Below are 21889 nucleotides of genomic sequence, written 5' to 3'. Positions count from 1 at the left end.
TATGCCTGGGTCCCCTCCTTCCCCCAAATAGAGCTTGCTTTTGGTCACATGCTGCACTCCACTACCCTCTTCTCTCCCTTCAGATGGCATCTTCCCTTCTCACGATCCCCTAAAACTATAACTTCAGTTGGAAAATGCCATTCTTACCTAACATTTGTTGAAGTTAGGCCGGTGTCCAGGTCGGTAGCTACAAACTCTCCCACTTTGTAATTTGCTCCCATTTGACTGTTCACTACGAAAGTCTTCGAACCTGGCCGGAACACGGAGCCCTCGACTACATTCGACACAGTCACTGTGATCATAGTTGCTGTGATTCTATATTGAGAAATAATGGACTGGTGGAATTCAGCTACATTTCGTACACCAATACTAAGTTGCACGTTCTGCATGGCTTCATAGTCCAGGGGCTAGACAACACAGAAAGGATTAGTTTTACTGTAAGAAAACATTTCAGAGGGCAGAGAAATACTCTGAGACTAGACAAAGTCATTAATTGTGTCCTTGTTTCAGATATATAATTGAACATAAATCCATATGATGTACCTAGTCTAATCTTACTTGTTGGGTATTCTTTTCAAGGTAGACACATGTAAATATAGCAAATAAAGAACATCTAGTTGTCCTGGATCTTTTGTTAAAAGGATTGAAAACACAGAACATGAATCCTAATTTCTCAAATAGTTAAATACTTAAATTCAACATATGATCCAATTTATATATTTGCAGTACAAAGACAATTTGTCAGCTGACAGCATTGTGTGCTTCTGAGAAAGTGGTCCTTTTTATAACAAGATATGAATCAAAAGTATTAGAGATCTGATCATTTAACTAGTTTTATCCCTGAAGAATTTTTAAAAATTGACTTAATTGTGACTTTTTGAATGCCAATGCAGATATACATACGTATATGTATGTGTGTATATAATACATGAAGAAATCCTTCTTTTCTTTAATATATTCCAAAAATTATTTCATTACATAAAATAATCAAGTAGTAAGTTTTATTATGAAAGTTGATACCCAAATCTACAATTCACAAAAATTGTCAAATAACCGATGTGTTCTCCATGTACCAAATATATTTTCTGAATATTTATGATTATTTTAAATAAAAATCCATATACTGAGTCCTCCTATTCATCTAAAATTTTGTATGAAAGAATTAGTTTTATTTGCAACTTAAAATACCAATTACAGCATGTATGTGTGTATAGCATACATATAAATGCACACCATAGTTATATTACTTCTCTGTAATTATAATAAAGAGTTGAATATATGCTATCACATTTTGGAGAATTATCCTAGTTTTTAGGTAAAGGTATTAAGAAGAAATAATGCATATAAAATTGAAGGGAAATAAATAAGAAACTGATTTCCCCAGAACCAAGTCCTAGAAAATATCACAGAAAAATGAATTAAGTAGGTAAGGAAACCTAGTTTTAAGTGTCTATGCCATTTACTAGCAACAAAAATTAGGACAGGGTACAAGCTGTCATTGTCTCCATCTTTTGGTCTGCAATGTGGATTTGATATAACCTAATTTGCAAGAGGTACTGGGAGAGTCGACCAGAAGTGTCTGGAAATAGTTTCGGGCAAATGGAAGCAATAGTCTCAGTGCATGAAATTTCTGGAGACATGGGAAACATAAGCTGACACTTGTGAAGGAAGGCACCAAGTCCATTGGAAATCTGCTTCATGGGGTTATTCTGAACTGCACACTGCACCAGGACTAAGGGTAAGTAAGTATAGAGAGACCAGAGTAACAGAGCTGGGCGAACCCTGGGTCCACATTAAGAGACAGGGTGAAAGAAAGCAGTAGATGGAGAGGCATCGATTGTACCATGAATGATTTGTGTGATGTGCATCACACACAGTCATGAACTTTACTATTGGTTTCTCAGGAGTCCGGTTTTCACCTTCCATCTCAGAGGACACATTTCACTGCATGTAGATGTGACCGACAGAGGTCACAGAGGAGGAATAAAAAAAGCCCTGCCCCACAGCCACTGTGAGATGGGCATATGAGGGTTCTATAATTCTACAATTGTCACAGTTCAGTTCCACAAAAGCCCACTGGTAAATGACAGTGATTTAATTTTATCACCCTGGAAGAGTATATTAACCTTTAGTTTATGTGGTGAATATTCTTGAAGTATAATCTATGTGGGTATGGGCAGATTTTTTTAAGTCCATGTTAAATCTGCCTTTGAAAATATTGTTTATTTATTGACTTTGGAGCTGGAGAGGCAGCTGAATGCTTAAGCACACAACATTTACCTCTTGCCTTTGGGCACACATGTACACACACCCCATATGGGTACAGGAACACAAGTGTGTAATTAAAAATGATCAAAAGAAACCTTTGAATAAATACAAGCAGAACCTTAAATTTAAAGGTCAATCATACTTCGTTGTCTTATGTAGACAGGCTTTCCCCTGCTATGACCTTTGGAGGACTGTATTGATAAAGAGAGTTTCAAATTTTCAATGCTTATTTTCCTGAAGCAATATAAGCATTTACATTCATGTTAAAGATAATTGTGTTTTACATAATTTCAAAGCAAAACAAGTTATTTAGGATAATTATGCCGTACCTTGACAACCTTTAGAATTCCTACATTTGTTCTTTCATTCATTTCTATTTCAAACCAATTTCCTTCATTTCCAGAGATAAAGAAAATGATTGCCTTCCAGTTGTCTGAGAACTCCTCATCCAAATCAATGACTCTGATCTGTGCTAGCTGTGAGTGCAGAGCGTTTTCTTCAATGCTGGTGGCATACTGAAACAAGAGGCAAAATATCAGAACAAAGCATGGGAGAGAACCCGTACCAGCCTGTCCATTGCATGTTCACAGTTAACTACTCAGAAACAACATCCTTGCTTATAATTGTATACTTCATGGTTCAAATCCACTTTTCTCGCTATAGAAACCATTTAAGAGGAAGTGTGTGTCTACACTGGTGTTGTAGACAGCAAATGAAGCAAAGTCTACCTGAAAACTGACTGGGTTCCTATGTGAAATTGGAATGTAATGACTTAAAGTCATTAAATTGGATTCTCAAGGACAAATGCTTACAGATGACTGCTCCAAGTATGGGATGTTGTCATTGACGTCCAGGATTCTGATGTTGCACTCACATTCTGCAGACATGCCATCTGCCCCACCATCACGGTCTGAGCCTCTCACCACAAGAGAATACTGGCTATATTGCTAAAAAAAAAAAAAAAAAAAAAAAAAAAAAGTAAAACACATTATAGGTTATGACATACTAGGCATCGACAGTCTGTCTTATGCAGAGCTCTTTTAAAACACTGGCTCGACATTTACTTAAAGCCCTGATAGAAAACAAGGTAACAAAGATGAAAATCCACAGATTTGTCATTTCCATTTCCAATGATGCTTACCCAGCACAATCTCAAAGAAGCAATAGTTTTGTTAAAGACCTCATTGTCCAAAGAGAGGAGAGGCTCTAAAAGGTGAGACAGGCCAGAATGTTCAAGAGGAGAAAGACATGGTTCATCAAGGACACGTGACATGGAACTTCCTTGTTATGAGCAAGGTGCCACTCAAGGCAAATAGAGGTGTCTAGTGGCAGGTAGATAGGTGGGAAATGAAGGCAATGATGAAGTTTCTCTTTCTGATTCTATTCAGTGGTGCCTCCACTCTTAGAAGTTGGGGAAAATTATGAAACCTTCCTTAGACTTGCCTATAAACATAATAATTCCCATTTATGAATGTAACTTCAGCACATCTCTTCATGTTTCAGAATCCCCTGTGATTGTGGAGGGAAACAAAAATCCCCAAAGTCCCAACACTGGGGAGAACTGGACACAAAGTCTCACCCCTAACCTAGAAGCGGTTTGAAACCGATGCTGGGAAGGAGAATGCAGTTTCCTCCAATGGAATGCCACTAGACTTATCAATGGCACTCCAGGGCAGGGCCTGTGTCAACACAAAACAGACACTGAGTGTGTGTGTGTGTGTGTGCGTGTGGATTTTTTATTTTAATATTTTTATCTTTGTTTTCTTGAGAGAGAAGGAGAGAGAGGGAGAGGGAGATGAAATTGTGTGGATAGGGAGGTGAGGAATCTAGGAGGCGTTGGAGGATGGGAAGAACATAATAAAAATATTTTGTGTATAAACACATTCAAATGAAAATTTTGATATAAAAATAGGGTTAGTGGGATGACTCAGCAGGTGAATGTAGTTACCACAAAGCCTGGCAGTTGAAAGATACCCACATGATGGAAGGAGACAACCAACACTTAGAAGATGTCTTCTGACTTTAACAAGCATACCATAACAGGAACATGGCCACACTCCCCTCAAAATAAGTAAATAGGTATGATAGAAGATATGCAAACTTTGAACACATTTTTTTAGCTTTCCTCTCTCTTAAGTAACTTTACTTTTAGAACCATCTCCTTTTTAATAAAAATCTTGTAAGATTAAGAAGAATTACCTCTCTGTCTAGGAAATTATTCATTGTTCGGATTTCTCCAGTGCCTCTGTTGATGATAAACATCGGTGATTCTGAAGGTTCCTGTCTTATGATCTTGAAAGCGATCTTTGAGTTCAAGTTATTTGGCTCATCTGCGTCGGTAGCTTCCAGTTTCATGACCAGCGTGTCTAGAAAGCAAGAGAGGTTGGCATAATTAGACAATGAACATTATCACAGTTCAATATGTTATCTGTGTTCATGCAGAGTGCAGTCAACTTTCTTCTCTGCACAATGTCAACATACCAATATAGTAACTCCTTTCTTTACTTTTGTCCTGCTAAAAAGACTGTATTTGAAATAGGAGCCTAGACGTTACTGAAGGGGAAAGGAAGTCTTTTATTCCGACTCTCTGTTTCTTATCCTAATATAACTTCTTTTGAGCAAGATGGTGAAATAAAACAGCATAAAACTCAGTTAATGTTTTGCCAACTGTGCTACCTGACCTTATTTCTACTGGATGATCTTGTCTTTACTTCCCACAGTTATAAATGAGAATTGTGACAACACCCTACTTATGTGAAAATTCAACAACAAGTGAGAATACTGACTGATGTGTCTACTGAACAATGCACTTTTAATGAATATTGGTGTCCATTTGGGGCAGTTACTAAGTGGCATTGTTTAGACTGGAATTGGCTCTTGTGTAGGTGCAGTGTAACTGGGATCTTATAGGAAATGTTTGTTTAATCACATACACTCCCTGTCCTTGTCTTCTTTCTTAATCTAATAAGTAGTGACACTACTGGGCATGAAAAACTGTCAATAGTCATTCATCAACTGAAATTCTGTTCTACTCTCTGAATTGTTTCCAAATTACTAGTATGCCAGGGCATCTCATCCCTTCTCTCTCTTCTTTCCCCTCTGCAGTCTTCTCCCCCTCCCCCATCCCTTCTTAGATCGACACCTCTTGAATAATCTTCAATGGTGTGCAAATATCTTGTCCCACGTTAGCACCAGCTCAAGATTTGAGAGATATGTTTCAAATATTCACACCGAGCCACATGAAACCACATGTATAATGTACTTTCAATGTAAAAACTCAGCAATGTGAACAGAATGGTTACAAAACAGAACCAGTGCAGTTGTCCCTCTGCAGCTGTGGGTTCCATGCCCACAATTCAACCCATAATGAGTGGGAAAATTCAAAGAACTTGACTGAGTATATAAAAGCCTTTTTGTGTCATTTGTTATTGTTATCTAAGAAACATAGGATGGTAAGCACTTATGTGACATTTACATTGTATTGAGCATTATAGCCATCTGGAAATAATTAAAAACCTGTGGAGGGATGTATGTGAGTTATATGCAAACAGGGCATCATTTGTAAAAGAATGCAAGTTCCATAGGTCTCTTTATGTTTAGGGTTCCTGGAGCCAAATCCAAAAGAGAAGAAGGGAAGACTGCATTCATTATAGCTTGAGTGGAAAGGGGAAGCAATGATTTCTTGGCATTTATTGTTGTTACAAAAGCCCCTAGCATCAAAAGAGAATGGTTGGAACAGATACCTTTGAGTGACTTTAAAATGATAAACTTCTTTCTGTTTCCCTTACCCACTGCTCCCCAGTCTCTAGTGGCCACTGTTCCCCCTTTCCTTCTGCAAGGGTACTTTGGAAATAGGTGAGAATGCATGATATTTGTCTTCCTGTGCCTGGCTTGGTTTGTGTAAAAACAATGACCATTAAAAAGTTGAGTAGGGGTGATCAAAGTTACAGTGCATGAGTTCTTTGGGGTTCTTCTTCAGCAGAACAGGGAGACAATCTATGATACATGTCAGAATGAACACAAAGGATGAGTATGGACTTCTTCAGTGCTTGCTGGTTAAAGACATGGAGATGCCTCTGAACCTTATTTGGTTGTTATACATTTTGTTCAATAATGTACTCCCATAAAGAGATGCATTTCTTACATCTGGATAAACAATAAATTGGAAGTAAGGATGATGATCACATGTGAGTGGGATTGCTTTTCAACACACTCGGGCAGTGAGAAAATTCTCATCCCTCTGAGCCTGTTGCTACTGTGCAGATCTTGTTGGGATTTATTATAAGACTCTCCTAGGAGCTGGGTCTTGAGGCATGAGTATAAATCCCACTTGCTGCTTTGGAGGTTCTCCTGGACCAACACTGGAGCCATTTCCTGAGTTGTTGGTTCTGGATGCTCTCTACCTCCAGGTTGATGTTTACCTTGACACTGCTCAGCCCAGTTGCCTAGCAACAGTAACTTAGTCATCAACACATTGTTTCTTTCATAGTGCAGGTGACTCACTTGCATTAGAATTTTCTTCTATTTGTCCTGTAAATGTAGTCATGGAAAACACGGGAGGGTTGTCATTTATATCCATAACCCTGACTCTAAGCTCCAGTGGGTTCTCCAAATCTTGACCTTGTGCATTCAGTGCTCGGCAGTAGATCTAGGCATGAAAGAAAAGGATCATGGTGAATTATGCATTTGTAAGTTCTTACAGGATGGAGGCATTGCCTTGATACTATGTAGGGTTAATCGATACCATATTATTCTTTCCCATATTAAAATATAGACATGAGTAGCACATATAATCAATAAGAAAAGACAAACAAGAGTATAAAATGCCAGTTTAAAAAAGTAAGCCGATACATAAGATAAAGGAAATGGTGCAGCCTCTATGTTTAAAATGAAGAAAAAGTATCAGGGAAAGGACACTGGAGAATGTGACCAGAGAGAGCGAGAAGAGCACTTGGAAAACGATGTGGCATTCTTAAGTGCTGGGGTGGCTATATGGCTGTTTATTTTATTATTACTGCTTCCCTCAGGAAGACCTGGAATGTGTATTATTTCACAGAGGTCATCTCCGTGTAACAATACATTGTGAACTGCCTTGCTGATTTGCTGAATTTGTAGGGAGACACTGTGAAAGGGAGAAGTTAAGAATAAAGATTTGGACTTGAAGGCTCAAGAATTAAAGTAGTTCTAGGAATGCAGTTGCGAAGTGTGAATGAATGCAGCAAGGACTAAAGGATATTTGGAGGCAGTTTGGAATATTATCTTTTTTAGGGCTGGAGATTGAATCCAGGGACTTTACAGATAATAACCAAATGCTTGGTCACTGAGTTACTTCCTCAGATCTTTGATGGGATTTTAATAGAAGAGATTACAAGATTACTGGAAAGATTGTTTTCTATTATTATTATTATCATCATCATTATTATTGTTTTTTTGAGACAGGGTTTCTCTGTGTAATTCTGGTTGTCCTGGAACTTACTTTGTCGATCAGGCTGTCATCAAACTCACAGAGATCTGCCTGCCTTCTTATCCCAAATGCTGGGATTAAAGGCATACATCACTACTGCCCAGCTTATTTCGCTTTATATTTTTATTAAGAACTGTTAGCCATGACCATAGATGGAAATGACGGCAGTGAATGACTAAGAGAATAGAAGGGGAAAGGTAGGTGATAGGATCATGCTCTTCAAGAGACAAGTAACAACAAGGTGAGAGACATGTCATGGGAAAGCTCTGGGAAACAGCTGATCATGATTTTAGACGCAGCAATGAAGACAATGTGCTATGTGTATGTATGGGAGGTATTGGGATAGGTGGCTCGGTTTGGGAGCTGCTTATGAAGAAGTGAGGTGGAGCATTAGAAGACAGGCTGTTTAAGTTGTTTGACAGCTTCTGCAAGGAAAAGAGAGGGGGAGAGGGGGGAGGAGAGAGAGAGACTAAGGATAAGGGAGTTTTCAAATTTCCTTTAAAGCCCAGATGATCTCGAACAGTGTAAAGTTATGATGAAGTATGCTCATATGGAACAAACAGCCTCGAGGAGCTCCAGGCTCATCACTTGGCACTGGACCTAAAAGGAAACATCAATCTCCACTGAAAAGCATGGTAAATAAGAATCTGGGAAACGATAGGCTGATGGATGTTTCTTCGGGGAGAAATCACTTACACCAGAAACAGATGACCGCTGCAGGTTCCTGTCCCAAGGATGCCTACAGGTGCTCTCTGTCTCCAACCAGGAAGTAAGAGAGCGACCTGGGGTCTGGAACCCCAGACCTAGTCCCCCAGGTCATGCCAACACCTGTCCCCATGCCCCATTGGGGCATGGTCAGTGCAACAGGTGTGGGTCCGGTGGACATCTCACTACAATTTCCCCTTTAGTCTAAAGAAAATATTTAGGCTTGATACAAAACTATAGACAAAGACAGTAAATATGAACTATGCTCTAGGAAAGGGAAAATTAAGAACATACACACTTAAGACCCATTGTCAGTGAGGTAATAAGAGTAAATGGCAAGAACTACATCACTGTTTTTCTTTTTTTAAGATCAAACAAAAGCTAAAGATTTGCCCTTCCGAGCAAATACTCTCATTTTTCATGGAACTGATGTTAACTAGCATTTTTGCTAACATATAAGGGAAACATTTCTATATTATTTTTTTTTCTTGTCAATTGGGGTACCAGTAAGAAAAGTCTCAGAAAGCCTGATTTGGGGAGTCTTGAAATCAAATCTAGTATGATCTAAGATTTGTCCAAGAGTAATTTACACCTGCATACAGATGTTGACACAAATCCCACTTACAATGAAAAAGGGGGTGACTTCCCGATCAACGATGGATGTGATATTGATTTCACCGGTTTTTTGATTAATAACGAAGATTCCATAGGGTGGCTGGTCAATTCCTACTCCTGAGATGCGGTATGTCACTTGCTGGTTTGCAGCACAATCAGAATGAATCTGTACAAAGACACAGGAGATGTTACAGGGGTCCTGTGGGCTTCTACATGTGACATATGACAACTGTTGTCCTTGAGAATTATTGAATGCGCTGTCTATTAAAAACAGGGAAGTGCTCTTTAGTAGTAAGTGCATGGTCACTATGCATTTTTAATGGTAAATCACAATGTAATAAGATAAGATAATTCCATTTTATATCCTTTTTTGTTTTGTTTGTTTATTTTTGTTTTTATTTTTCCAAGACAGGGTCTCTCTGTGTAGCCCTGACTGTTCTGGAACTTGCTCTGTAGTCCAGGCTGGTCTTGAACTCACAGAGATCTGTCTGTTTTTTCTTGCTTTCTTATAGACTTTTATAACACATACACATTATCTGAGAACATGAGCTTTAAATAAAAAAACAACTTTAGAAAATACTAAGATTCAGAAAATGTTTAAATAGATTTTTCTAGTAAAAAATTATTTGAAGCTTTTTATTCTGCAAGTGGTAAAGGAAAGGTAAGAGCCCACTCCAATGAAATAGTAAAGCCTGGCTTTTTGTCCACATTAAATACTGTATGCATATAAGTAAATCTTACAAGGCAGTTGCCATATTTATCTGTGTGAATGGTTGTGCTTGTATCTGTGGTATATCTCTATATGTCTATGGGTGTGAGTCTGTTTGTGGAGGGAGTAGTTTCCTGAGTTTGAGCTTTTGTGTATAAAGACAGGAAGATAGGGAAAACTGGAGGAATTTTAAGTTATGAGCAAGGCATGCTTTGAATGTTTATACATACAGACAAATAGAAGTTAAGTTCTAGTAGGTTATGAAGCAGAGAGAGCACGTACTTTCAGCATGTTGAATCCAAGTCCATCTGTAAACCATGGTCTTTTTAGAGTCTAGCATAACAAATACTCATGTGGACTACTGCCAGTGATGAGACAGTGTTTAGTTGTTAATCCAAGGACCCAACGTCATTACTTTATCCCTTTAGGAATTTTAGTTTTCATAATTTGAATGGGGAGGTGCTGTTAGGTCATGACTTTTCAGTTGTATGTGTGCACAAAGCATATAAAAGCTGGGCCCTTCCAGAACTGTGACCCTATCTAGTGTGCTGTTTGGATTCATGCTCTGGGGTTGACACTTACTTTAGCAATAGGGTTTCTCTTTGAATTGTCTTCACCTTCCCGACAAGCCGCAGCGAACTTGATCCACTCACGTTTCTGCCTTCTGATGGGGTGCCAACTGATGGTACCATTTTTGGCGTTATGGTCTCTTACCTTAAATAGGTAAAATATAGTGTCCATTAACTGTTACTTGTTATTACTGCCCTTCCATTGGAGAATTGGGAAGGAAGAATAATTACGGCAGGAAGAGAAGATGGTTAAATGGAAAATTGAGAATTCTGACAATATTAACATTTGCAATTGTAACATTGCAGTAATTTTGTATTCAGAAGAATGAGGGTTTTCTTGAGTATATGCTGTCATTGCTAATCCATCTTTCCCTTTGGTCCCTTCCCTCTTCCTCCTTCTCCCCCCTCCCGCTTTTTCTTTCTGTTTTTATTTTGTTTTGTTTGTTTATTGTGTGTGTGCTTTTGGAACAGAGTTTCTTTATGTAGCTCAAAACTGACTTCTCTCTCTCTTTCCTTTTTTTTTTCCGTTTTTTTTTTAATTTAAATTTGAAACAAGGTTATTTTACATGTCAATCCCAGATCCCTCACCCTACCATCCTCCCCTATCACCCCCACTGAACCCCAGCCCATCCCCTTTATGCTCCCCAGGGAGGGTGAGGCCTTCCATGGAGAATCTTAAAAGTCTGTCATATCATTTGGGGCAGGGCCCAGGCCCTCCCCCATGTGTCTAGGCTGAGAGAGTATCCCTCTATGTGGAATGGGCTCCCAAAGTGCATTTGTATACTAGGGACAAATACTGATTCATTCTAGAGACCTCATAGACTGCTCAGTCCTCCTAACTGACACCCACATTCAGGGGTCTGGGTCAGTTCTATGCTGGGTTTCCCAGCTATCAAACTGGGGTGCATGAGCTCCCCCTTGTACAGGTCAGCTGATTCTGTGGGTTTCTCCAGCCTCGTCTTGACCCCTTTGGTCATCATTCTCTGTAACTGGATTCCAGAAGTTCAATTAGTGACTTCTAATCCACAATCTGCAAGGCTTGGTCTTAGATGCTGGGATTACAGGCCTGCACTACCATGCCTGGCCCTTTCATTTTTTAGTTTGGAAAAAAAAAAAAAAAGTTTTGCTTTTTCTTACCTGTATATGAAATTCACTGTTAACTTCAAGCACCACCTGTAAAAAGCAGTAGCAATAGTTTATTTTTAATGAGTGTTTTCAATTCTATGTGAACCAATAACTAAAAACACATAAAATAAAACCAAACAATGCAGGTGTTGGCTAAGTTAATGGCAGTAGATGTTCCTTAGCTGTTTTTTTTCTGACTAGGGAACTTCTCCCTTCATTAAAGAAAGTAGAGTTGTACTTAGTAGAACTCTGTCTAAGTGAAGTTCCAGATTTAATATCAGGATATATTAAGTTATTTTTTATTTAAAATTGCAATCATTTTTTAAAACACCAATATTCACATATTAAAGTAACATGTCTCAGTATTTGTTTAAGATGTGGCAAGTGAATGTTTAAAAGTTAAGCTCTTTTACATTCATTGTTTTAAAGTACATCAAGGGTCAGCTAACACCTTAAGTTTTGTAAATGTCTTTTTAAATAAGAGGTATGGAACTTCTAATTGAGGTTTCTTCTTCTTCTTCTTCTTCTTCTTCTTTTTTTTTTTTTTGTTTGTTTGTTGTTTTTGTTTTTTTCATAACAGCAAAGCCTGAAATCCATGGTCATAATCAGATGTTAGCACTGATATTAAGAACTATAGTTTTCTCTTAAAATATGAAAATTAACAATTCTAAACATAGTGATTAGTTTTTTACATTCAGCTTCAGTTTCTTCCTTACGGAAATTATGAATTTCAGTTTCTAAGAAGATGTTTTGAAAAAAATGTCAAAACAGTGACATTAAACAAACAAACAAGCAAATATGTATTTATGGTGAGCATGAGCAGGATGAAGAGAATTATTACCCATGATACTATGTCATTCACTGTAATTATTGCCATTAATTAAATGATAGCTAAGTACAAGACAATGTGTCCAGAAAAATCTTTCCATTTATCTTCATTATAAACCCAGTAATGACCATTATTATTATTATCTCCTTTACAGAAGAGAAAACTGAGACCTGGCCACTAACTTATGACAAAATGCAATCCCATGCAGTTCAGCCTGAATATGTGTTTATTTTACAGTCAAGTATAAGAGAGCCTGCTTTCTTGAATAGATTATTAAGTAAAACATTACCAAGAAATGATATCACATCTTTGAGAACTTAATGTTACAATTTTGATCTAAGCTGACATTATCCGTATTAGTTTCTTTCTCTCTCTCTCTCTCTCTCTCTCTCTCTCTATGTGTGTGTGTGTGTGTGTGTGTTGATGTATGAGCACATGTGTGATTGGGTGAATGTCTGTGCAAACGAACAGAGGAGAGAGGATGACACTGAGTGCTCTGATCTAATACTCTCAATCTTGTTCCCTTGATATAGGGTCTCTCAATGAACCTGGGGAAGACAGGCTGGTGGCCAGCCAGCACCAGCAATCCTCCTGTGCCCACCCCCACAGCAGTAGGGTCACAGGCATTTGTGGCCATGGCCAGCATTTTATGTAGATGCTGAAGATTCTCTCTCAGATCCTCATGGATGAGTAATAGCCCTACTCTTACCCCCTGGGTCATTCCCTGTCCCACTGGTATTGCTTATACAGAAACAGCAGCAGCAGTAATAACAACAGTGATGCAAGACAACAATGGAATCCACACAGCTTAATGGTTAGGGTGCACAACTGCAATGTGGTCTATAGGGCTGAGCTTGACTCCCAAACTCACTTATTCCGGCAAGTTCTTGCAGCTGTGGACACTCTTTTCTTGCTTGCGGGTGGGACAGGTCTGCCGGGCTGCCTCATCTGTCTGTTTGGAAGTCATTTCTTCATAGCTACAGCTCTTGTTTACTCATCTGCCTGCTATCTGTTACTGCATTTCCTTTCCCGAAGCGCCAGTTACGACCTACTGCTTTGGGTAGCTGGCCAGATGACTAAGAACTTTTCCTAACTTTATGAAGCCAGGTCATCCTCTTTCCCATGAGAAGCAACTTAGGCAAAAGTCCAGGTGGGTTTCACCACAGTGTCAGACTCACAATTGGATGGGTAATTAGAAAACCGCCTAGTCTGCTTTTTAAAACATAGTGAGTTGATGATGTGAGCTGGGTTTTTTTTCTAATTAGAGTGTAGAATAAATTTAGTTACAAATGTTAAGTTTTTACAGAGAAAACGATGACTTGGAAAGATCATTGGGTAGTCAGAATACAACATACATGGTAATTTCCTGGGCTTTATCTCATTTGAGATATGAGTAGACAGACAACTAACACAAATGCCTTTCCAGTCCCAACATCAAATCCTTGTGCTCTGTGGAAGGATACTGAAGTATTTTGGTCATGGGAAAGGCATGCTGAAATTATAGGTTTGAAAGATTGCTTGGACAATAGCCAGTAGGAGCAATGGGAAGACTTAGAAATTACAGGCCAAAGGCTGCTGGGTCTTCTGCACCAATCAAAGTAGAGGTAAGGAAGAGCTAAGTAGATGCAGAGGCAGTGAGAGCCACAGGGAAAGATCAAGCTGGGAGATTCTGGACTGACAGGATCCACAAGTTAGAGAACAGATGGGATGCGAGATAAAGAATAGGAGGGGGTCCCTGGAGCTAGCAGTCCTGAAGAGTGGGAGAGGGCCAGAGGTAGGTCAATGTTTGAGATGCTGAAGGAACTACATTGAGCAGAATCCTCCTTTGGGTATGCAATGTCGAGATGCATCCACTCGGGTAGAGGTGTTGAAATCATGGGAGAATAGGATACTTGTTAAGTGGAGGATACAGGAAAGAAACAACAGCCTGTGGCTGAGATGGCACTGGGAACTCCTGCATTTGTTTAACTGGGAGAAAGCAAGCGGAAAATGGGGGTGGGGGTGTGGGGAGTGGGGAGGTGAGGGGTGGAGTGAGTGATGGTGGTGGTTGTGAAGGGGTAGGAAGGAGGGAGAGAGATGCAGACTGAAAAAGAGAGAGGAAGGAAGAGATGACAGAGACGGGTGAGGGGAAGGTAGAAGGAAGAAATGCAGGAACAGAAGTGTGCCATGTGGATGGTAGGAGACGAAATGATTCACAGATGTCAAAGAAGGGAGACTGAAAGACTGACTGGACATGAATGTCAGATGATCTTAAGAAACTGAACTGTGCTGGGGAGCAGAGACAGGCGGATCTCTGAGTCTGAAGCCAGCCTGGTCTACAGAGTGAGTTCCTGGACAGCTCCAAAGCTACAGAGAAACCCTGACTGGAAAAACAACAAACAAACAAACAAACAAAAACTGAATGAAAACAGCAACAAACTTGAACTGTGTGAAATGCGAGGAAATTCTAGAGTTTCAGTGTCCTTTTAGAGAACGTTGTTTTCAGGCGGGGCAAAGATCACCCTACCAAAAAAGAACAAGGGGCGGGGAGGAAAGGAAGACATGAAACTACTTTCTTAGGGATTGTAACGACAAAAGAGAAGAGAAAGTCTAAATGGACTTTAGTGGGAATCAATAAAAATATTGTGGGGGAGGGAGATATTATACTTGAAGGTTGGGAAGGGATTTTGATGGGGGAAAAAGCTATTTAAGAGTGTGACTAAGAGAGCAGGAGAGGCAGGCTGGAAAAGAGCTGAGAGAGAGAGAGAGAGAGAGAGAGAGAGAGAGAGAGAGAGAGAGAGAGAGAGAGAGTTTTGCAATACATTGACTGGTGCAGCAAAATCAGAGAGAAGTTATTCTTAATGACAAACCTTCTTTCCTGGCCTAGGCATGGTATTTTCTGACAATGGCGGAGTAGCTTAGGCTCAGAAACAATTCTGGATTTTGTGCAATGCTGACAGCAATGGAGATTCCACCAGCAATGGAGAGCCATGAATTGTCAAGGTGTTTAAAAAGACTCTGCCCCCTTGCCCACTGCAAACTTATTCTGTCTGCGCCACAGTTTTGTCACAAACATTGGAAACTAAATTGTCTTAGAGTCCAAACGTTGTGTAACAACAGTGAATAACTCATCTCAATAACCTCTTCCCTTCATACATGCTTTTATTTAAAAGCCACAGGAAGCAAATTCATGACACTTTTATTGATTATCCTGTTAAAGTAGATTTCAACAAGTCTTTTTAAAATTAAAATTTGAAAATTAAATTAAAATTTGTCCTTTGCATGTGCTAAAGTTTGACTTGAAGGAAAACTTCTTGTGAGGAAAACTCCTTGTATCTAATAATAGTGAGGTAGTGGCAATTTGTTGAATAAAATGTCTTTGTTAATTATTAGGTGCATCACAAGGATATGCTAGAAAGAATCTTTTCTTTACAATCCTCCCAAAATAAACAAAAACAAAAAATGAAACAATGAAACGATAATCTAAAAAAACCTCTTTTGTCTTTTTTTTTTTTTTTTTTTTTTTTTTTTGGATTTCCCTGACAAAGGATGTGATATTTGGATTAATTTCTCTTATTTATTCATGGTTTGTCCATTTCTTTGTCAAATGTGTGGTACAACGTTTTAAGACAGTGTGATGGCATTAAAACAGTGGTTCTCAACCTGTGGGTCATGACCCTTGGGGTTGAATGACCCTTGAAAGAGGTCGCATGTCAGATATCCTGCATATAAGATATTTGCATTACGATTCATTACGGTAGCAAAATTACAGTTAGGAAGTAGCAAGGAAATAATTTTATGATTGGGGGTCACCACAGCATGAGGAACTGTATTTAAGGTTGAAAGCCTGAAAATTCTGGTGAGCTTAGAATGAAATGTCAAGTGGGTGCAACACCACAAAACATTAGGGAAAGGCCACATGATTCCTTCTACACTCACCAACCTGAGAGGGGAGTCTTTGGAGTGTGTGTGGGAAAAGAAATGTGAGCTACCCCCAATTTCCCTTTTGGTGTTTCTGTTCTGCGTTGTGAGATACTGTGGATCAGTTTTGCTTTGAGTCTCTTGGTTGAGAGAGCTGTGAATGATACAAAGGTTAGTCAGACGTGGGTCTTGCCTTCAGATGGCTTAGAGTCAAAGAGTTTCTATAGGCAGCAATCCTCTGTTAATTTGTAAGGGATATGATTCTAATTAGACAAGTATAAAAGACTGTACTCCGTGCTCAGAGAGCAATTAAGAGCATGGATCACCAGCCATTGGCATGAGGAAAGTTGGAGCTGTCTAGGTCCATTACAAGAGTTTGCACGCCAAGCATAACTAGTATGGGCGGCATGACCCAGCACCCTGGAGGGTGTTAACTCAGCTGAAGAAGCAGAAGAACCACAATGCCCAGCAGATCAAGCTTCCTGACTGTACATTAGGCAATTGCTCTTATGACACCAGGATGTTTGGCAAGAGAGCCTTTGCTGAATGCACAGTGGAGAACTATCAGAACGTAAGTGAAGCCCACAGAGACCCAAGTGTCCTTCGTCTTTGTTCACCAGCTTCTTCTAATAGGGTAGTCTTCATTGCACCTATGAAGGCTACAGCACTAAGCATCAGCTTTTCTCGTCACCAAATGCCTTTTTACACTGTGACAGCCCTAATTGAGTGGTGATGGAGATGACTCCCCATTTGTGTAAAGTGGAAGTATGATTTTACTCCTAAATTTTTAGTGAATAAAGAAAGCTTTTGCAAATACCACATTTGTGGAGATGATCCTGCTGAATTACCATTTCTTCCACTAACCAGAGGAATAGAAACACCGATTTCATTCTTTATAAAATATTGGGCTCAATATATGGGAAGGGAATTTAAGGAACTCTCTCCACTGTTGCTTAGATTCTTAGTTTGGGTCATCCTTGTAGATTTCTGGGAATTTCCCTAGCTCCAAGCTTCTCCTCAACCTCATAATGGCTCCCTTTATCACAGTATGCCTTCCCCTATAATGAGACTGGTGACTACTTTAAATATCATCCTAGAGCCTTCATCCAGTTGCTGATGGATGCAGTAGCAGAGATTCACAGCCAAGTACTGAGCTCCTGCAGTCCAGTTGTAGAGAGGGAGGAGGGATGAGCGAAGAGATCAGGACCATGCTGGGGAAACCCACAGAAACAGCTGACCTGAGCAAGTGGGAGCTCACGAACCCCAAACTAATACTTGGGGAACCTGCATAAGACAAAACTAGGGCCCCTAAGGTGGGGGTTGGGGGTTGGGGCAGGGCAGTCTATGGGGCTGCTGACAGTAGAACCAGTATTTATCCCTAATGCATGAACTGGCTTTGTGGAGCCCATTCCCTGTGAAGAGATACCTTGTTTAGCCTAGATACAGACAGAAGGACCTTGGACCTGCCCCAAATGATGTGACAGACTTTGATGATCTTCCATGGGCGGCCTTGCCCTCACTGAGGAGTAGATAGGGGGTGGGATGGGGAGATGGTGCTGGTCTGGGGGTCCAGAGGACAGGAGGGAGAGGGAACTGGGATTGGTATGTAAGATAAGATTGTTTTTAAAATAAAAAAAGAAAAAATATTAGACTCAAGTGCTATCCTCTGCAATGCACAGCACACACACACACACACACACACACACACACACACATATGTGTATATATACATATATATGTATATGCGCATCAGAGTCCCTCCTTCTGTTTGGCCTCTATCAGCTGTTTAGTACTTTTCTTTAACAGTTTCTTTTTCGGTGTCAGTAAACATAAATAAAAGAACTTAAAATATGAGGTCCAAATAAGTTAATCAACTATGTCATAAATGAGTACCATTTTAACCCCTGCTTGTATTTTTAAAAAGTTTAACAGAGCTCAAATTGTAGGGTTGGTTTATTGGGTGTTAGTTAGTTGAATAAAATAGTAATCCCATAAAATTCTCATAAAAAGAGTAGACTAGAGCCTGGTCTAGTGGTGCATGCTTAGAACTCATGTATTTAGGAGTTTGAGACAGGGAGACATGGAGTTTAAGACCAGCCTGGGCTACATAGTGAGTGTAGGCTAGCCTGGGCTACACAGTAAGTGCCTGAATCAACAATCTAAAATCAAGCAAACTCCAAAACTGTAATTAGCATTATTTTGTTAACAGATATAAGAAGTTTTATCTCTGTTGTTTAAACTTAATCTGCAGAAGTTACCTCTATAACAAGGGATATCTTCAGATTGGTGCTCATGTTTAGCAGAGTAATTAGACGTAACAACTTTGCAGGTGATTTTTCCAGCATTACTAGAGTTCTGAGATCTTACTGTCCTTCTTGCAGAGGCTTAGGATTTCCTTCCATAATAATCATAACTGTATAAATAGATACTTTCTCTGTTTGATGCACAGGTATAAACACTGTTCTCTGGCAGGAAAAATTATAACTACTCCCCTCCTCCAGACAGATAGCCAGACAGACAAATAGATAAATACAGAGATAGACAGACAGGTACATAAATAGATAGACACAGAGATAGATGATCGATCGATCGATAGATAGATAGATAGACAGATAGAGGAAGAGGGGAAGGAAGGGTAGGAGAAGGGAGAAGAGAAGAGAGAGAGTCAACCCATGCCTTCAGCTTGGAGCGCTATAACAGATGTGAGCTACCATCTATCCAGGAGATGTCTGAACTGGTAGAAAGCTCATGCAGCAGCCTTTGTCCCTTTAGGAGCAGCTTCTCTGCTTTTGTCCCTGTGGCCTAACTTACAAATTTGGGGCAAAGCTGAGAAGGCCATGCAATATACCGCCAACACATAGTCCCCAATCTCTCTAAATAACTTTATATGAAAATACTATCAATTAAACATCTTAGATATATTTCCATTTTTCTAAATGTATTCCTAATGTGGATTTTCATTTATTGACTTTGAACCGCAAAGACTATAAAGACTTTATTTTTTTCACCATTTCCTTAGGTAAAGACAAACACACTCAGTGAGGCTAGGAACAGAAGACTGGAATTGCAAAGCCATCCGCTAAAATTAGTAGCGAAAACAGGACCTTCAGAGCCTTAAGAAATGAAACACTTTACCAAAAATGCCTTATTAACCTTAAAATAAAGCATTTTAACTCTAAAGATGGTCTGATGAGATGGCACAGTGTAAAAGGGCATGTACTGCTCCTCTAGAGGACTGAGTTCTGTTCCCAGCGCCCACATTCATTGACTCACCATCCTATAACTCCAACTCAAGGACCTGAGTTCGGTTCCTAGCACCCACATTCATTGGCTCACCATCCTATAACTCCAACTCTAGGGAACCCTCATATTTGTTGCACACATTTCCATTGACTCACATATAAGTGAAAACAAAGATACATATTGTAAGGCATTTGAGAAATTTGTGATAGATCCCACAATAAATATGGCCACAGACTTCCTCTCTTCCCAAAACCAACTCACAGGCACAATTCTCTCTCTCTCTTTCTCTCTCTCTCTCTCTCTCACACACACACACACATACACACACAGTCCAATCTTAGAGAATAACGTACAAATCCCCAGAAATTCTCTCTCTACACAGACAATTCCATGAGAACTTTGATAAAATGATAAATTTTATTGATGATTAACCAGGAAACAGCTCTTTGGAGGAATTTCATAAGATGCAATTAATCAGAAATAATTACATAAATCAAGAAGCAAAGAATTACTCCTAAGTTCAATGAAAGTTAGCACATAGGTATTGGAACTGTGTTAGTGAATGGAAACGCTACAAAAAGCCTTAATGAGACAAATTTATATGAAATTAGAAAGTAAAGTGTTTCATTATTTAGAAATAGACAGGCCTTCCTGTGGTCAAATGACATGCTATATGATACTCATTGACCTTTGCTGTAGTACAGGTTGTGACATCAGCTGAATCTAAAACTCCATTTAAAAGCCTATGGAATAAAAGTCGCATTTGATGGACAGCCAAGAACTAAAGCTGTTGAAAGTCATTCATAACTGTATGTTACAGCTCCTGATCTCCCTTTTATCATTCACTTCTGGAAACCGAACCCAAGACCTCACTCATGCTAGGCAAGTGCCCCACCATTGAGCAGCATCCTCAGCCCCAAGACCCCTCTTGATAAATAAACTGAACTCAAAGTAGCTAGCATATAGTAAAGCAAAACTCCAACTTGTTGCAATACGAATCCAACATTCCAGTTCAAAAATTGAGCAAGTGAAAACAAATAAGAGCCCAATCCTGCCAAAACTGGAGGGGGATTTACTTGGCACTCGCTTTTTATAATTATATTCATCCTACTTAGAACTGAGAGAGACTATGGCTTTAAAACTTATTGCCGAACATGAAATTGATATATTGGTGTGGCGTATTTATCAACTCTGAGAGAGAATGAATGACCCATCGAGGGGGCAACAATGAATCATTGCACTGCGTGGTCTGACCGTCAGACGTCCGACTTCTGTGCCACATCTTTATCGAAGGACAAGGACACTTACCCCTAATTATGCTCACTCCCTCGCCTGCTATATTAGTTATAAATCAGCTTTTGAAATTTTAATTCAAGTTGCAAACAACGTAGGGATTTTGGTGTTAGTTCGACGGAGTCTGACAACATTTGGAAGGGAAGAGAGTGTTAGGCTGGTGAGGCAATCCTAATGTATATAAATACTTCCGTGGCATTAAAACATGCTCTCAGTCTGTCAATCAAAATACTCCAAGAAGGGGAAAGTGTGCAGATTGAAAGCCCAGACACACCTGGAATATTTAATCCAAAAGCCCTATCCCCAACCAACGAGAATTTGAACAAGCAAACACAGCAACTATAGGACTTTCCTAAGTTCAATATTTTTCCAGAGTGACCAACCAACGTCTGGAATGTCAGAGATGTGATGTGATGTGATGTGATGAGTGGGCACTGGGGTACTAATATGATCTGGGAGTCTTCAATTAAAGAGAGAAATGCCACTTAAAATCCCAGTTCATAAAAACCACCTTGTCATTAACATAAACTTTTAATGGTTTAGCATAGAAGTGCCTGCAAATAGCATTCTCTGCAAAGCCCTTGCTCGGTTGTACTGAGGCGAGAGGGTGAAGGACGGCTTTTAGCAGAACCCACTTACCAGGAAAATGAGCAGCACCGCAGCTCTTCTGAAGGAGTGCCAGTCCATCGCTGCCGCTGGCTTCTGTTACATCCACGACCTAGGGAGCTTTGTTTGTTCTTCTCTGCTCTTTTTCTTTCTCCCACTCAGCCGGTGTCTGATTAAAATAATTTCCCAGTAGATGTTCTTACATGCAGGCTTTGAGGTGTTTCTGCCTTCCACTGGGAGAAGGAGGGAAGGTACGTATAACCTGTCTGGATCCCCACCCTAAAAACTTGGGCTGGTCTCCGTGAAATGCTTGACAAGATCATCATTGCTCCCAGGTAAAAACTCAGGGACACACCCTTCTGCCGACTGAAAAGCTGCTCTCTATGGGGGCAGGATGTGCCTCCCCTCTACTGAAGACTTTTGGTGGTATATTGTCAAAATGGCCAAAGCATGGGGGCTCCAGTTAGCGCCTCATCAGATTAATACGGCAAGGATATTTGGAGTGTCTGTGTCATTCATAGGCTTGTACAGCTGATGTTCGCAGCCAAACCCTCAGGTCACAG

General features: G+C 39.7%; 1 protein-coding gene across 1 annotated transcript in view; it reads right to left on the bottom strand.

Moving 5' to 3' along the window:
- The window catches only part of Dsg1 (desmoglein 1), a 30195-nt gene extending 8511 nt beyond the window's left edge, over window positions 1–21684 (bottom strand). The window contains exons 1-9 of the mRNA XM_051202019.1: window positions 21360–21684; window positions 11468–11503; window positions 10344–10475; window positions 9063–9218; window positions 6772–6916; window positions 4468–4634; window positions 3081–3215; window positions 2598–2783; window positions 148–407 (exon numbers count right to left, since the gene is read on the bottom strand). Coding sequence (XP_051057976.1) covers window positions 148–407; window positions 2598–2783; window positions 3081–3215; window positions 4468–4634; window positions 6772–6916; window positions 9063–9218; window positions 10344–10475; window positions 11468–11503; window positions 21360–21407 — 1265 coding nt within the window. The 5' untranslated portion in view covers window positions 21408–21684. The remainder of the gene's footprint in view (window positions 1–147; window positions 408–2597; window positions 2784–3080; window positions 3216–4467; window positions 4635–6771; window positions 6917–9062; window positions 9219–10343; window positions 10476–11467; window positions 11504–21359) is intronic.
- Window positions 21685–21889: the final 205 nt, after the last annotated feature.

The sequence above is a fragment of the Phodopus roborovskii genome, unplaced genomic scaffold (genome assembly GCF_943737965.1).
Source record: "Phodopus roborovskii unplaced genomic scaffold, PHOROB, whole genome shotgun sequence".
Taxonomy (NCBI): domain Eukaryota; kingdom Metazoa; phylum Chordata; class Mammalia; order Rodentia; family Cricetidae; genus Phodopus; species Phodopus roborovskii.
Note: the sequence above shows the minus strand (reverse complement) of the source record. Positions and strands in the feature narration are given on the sequence as shown.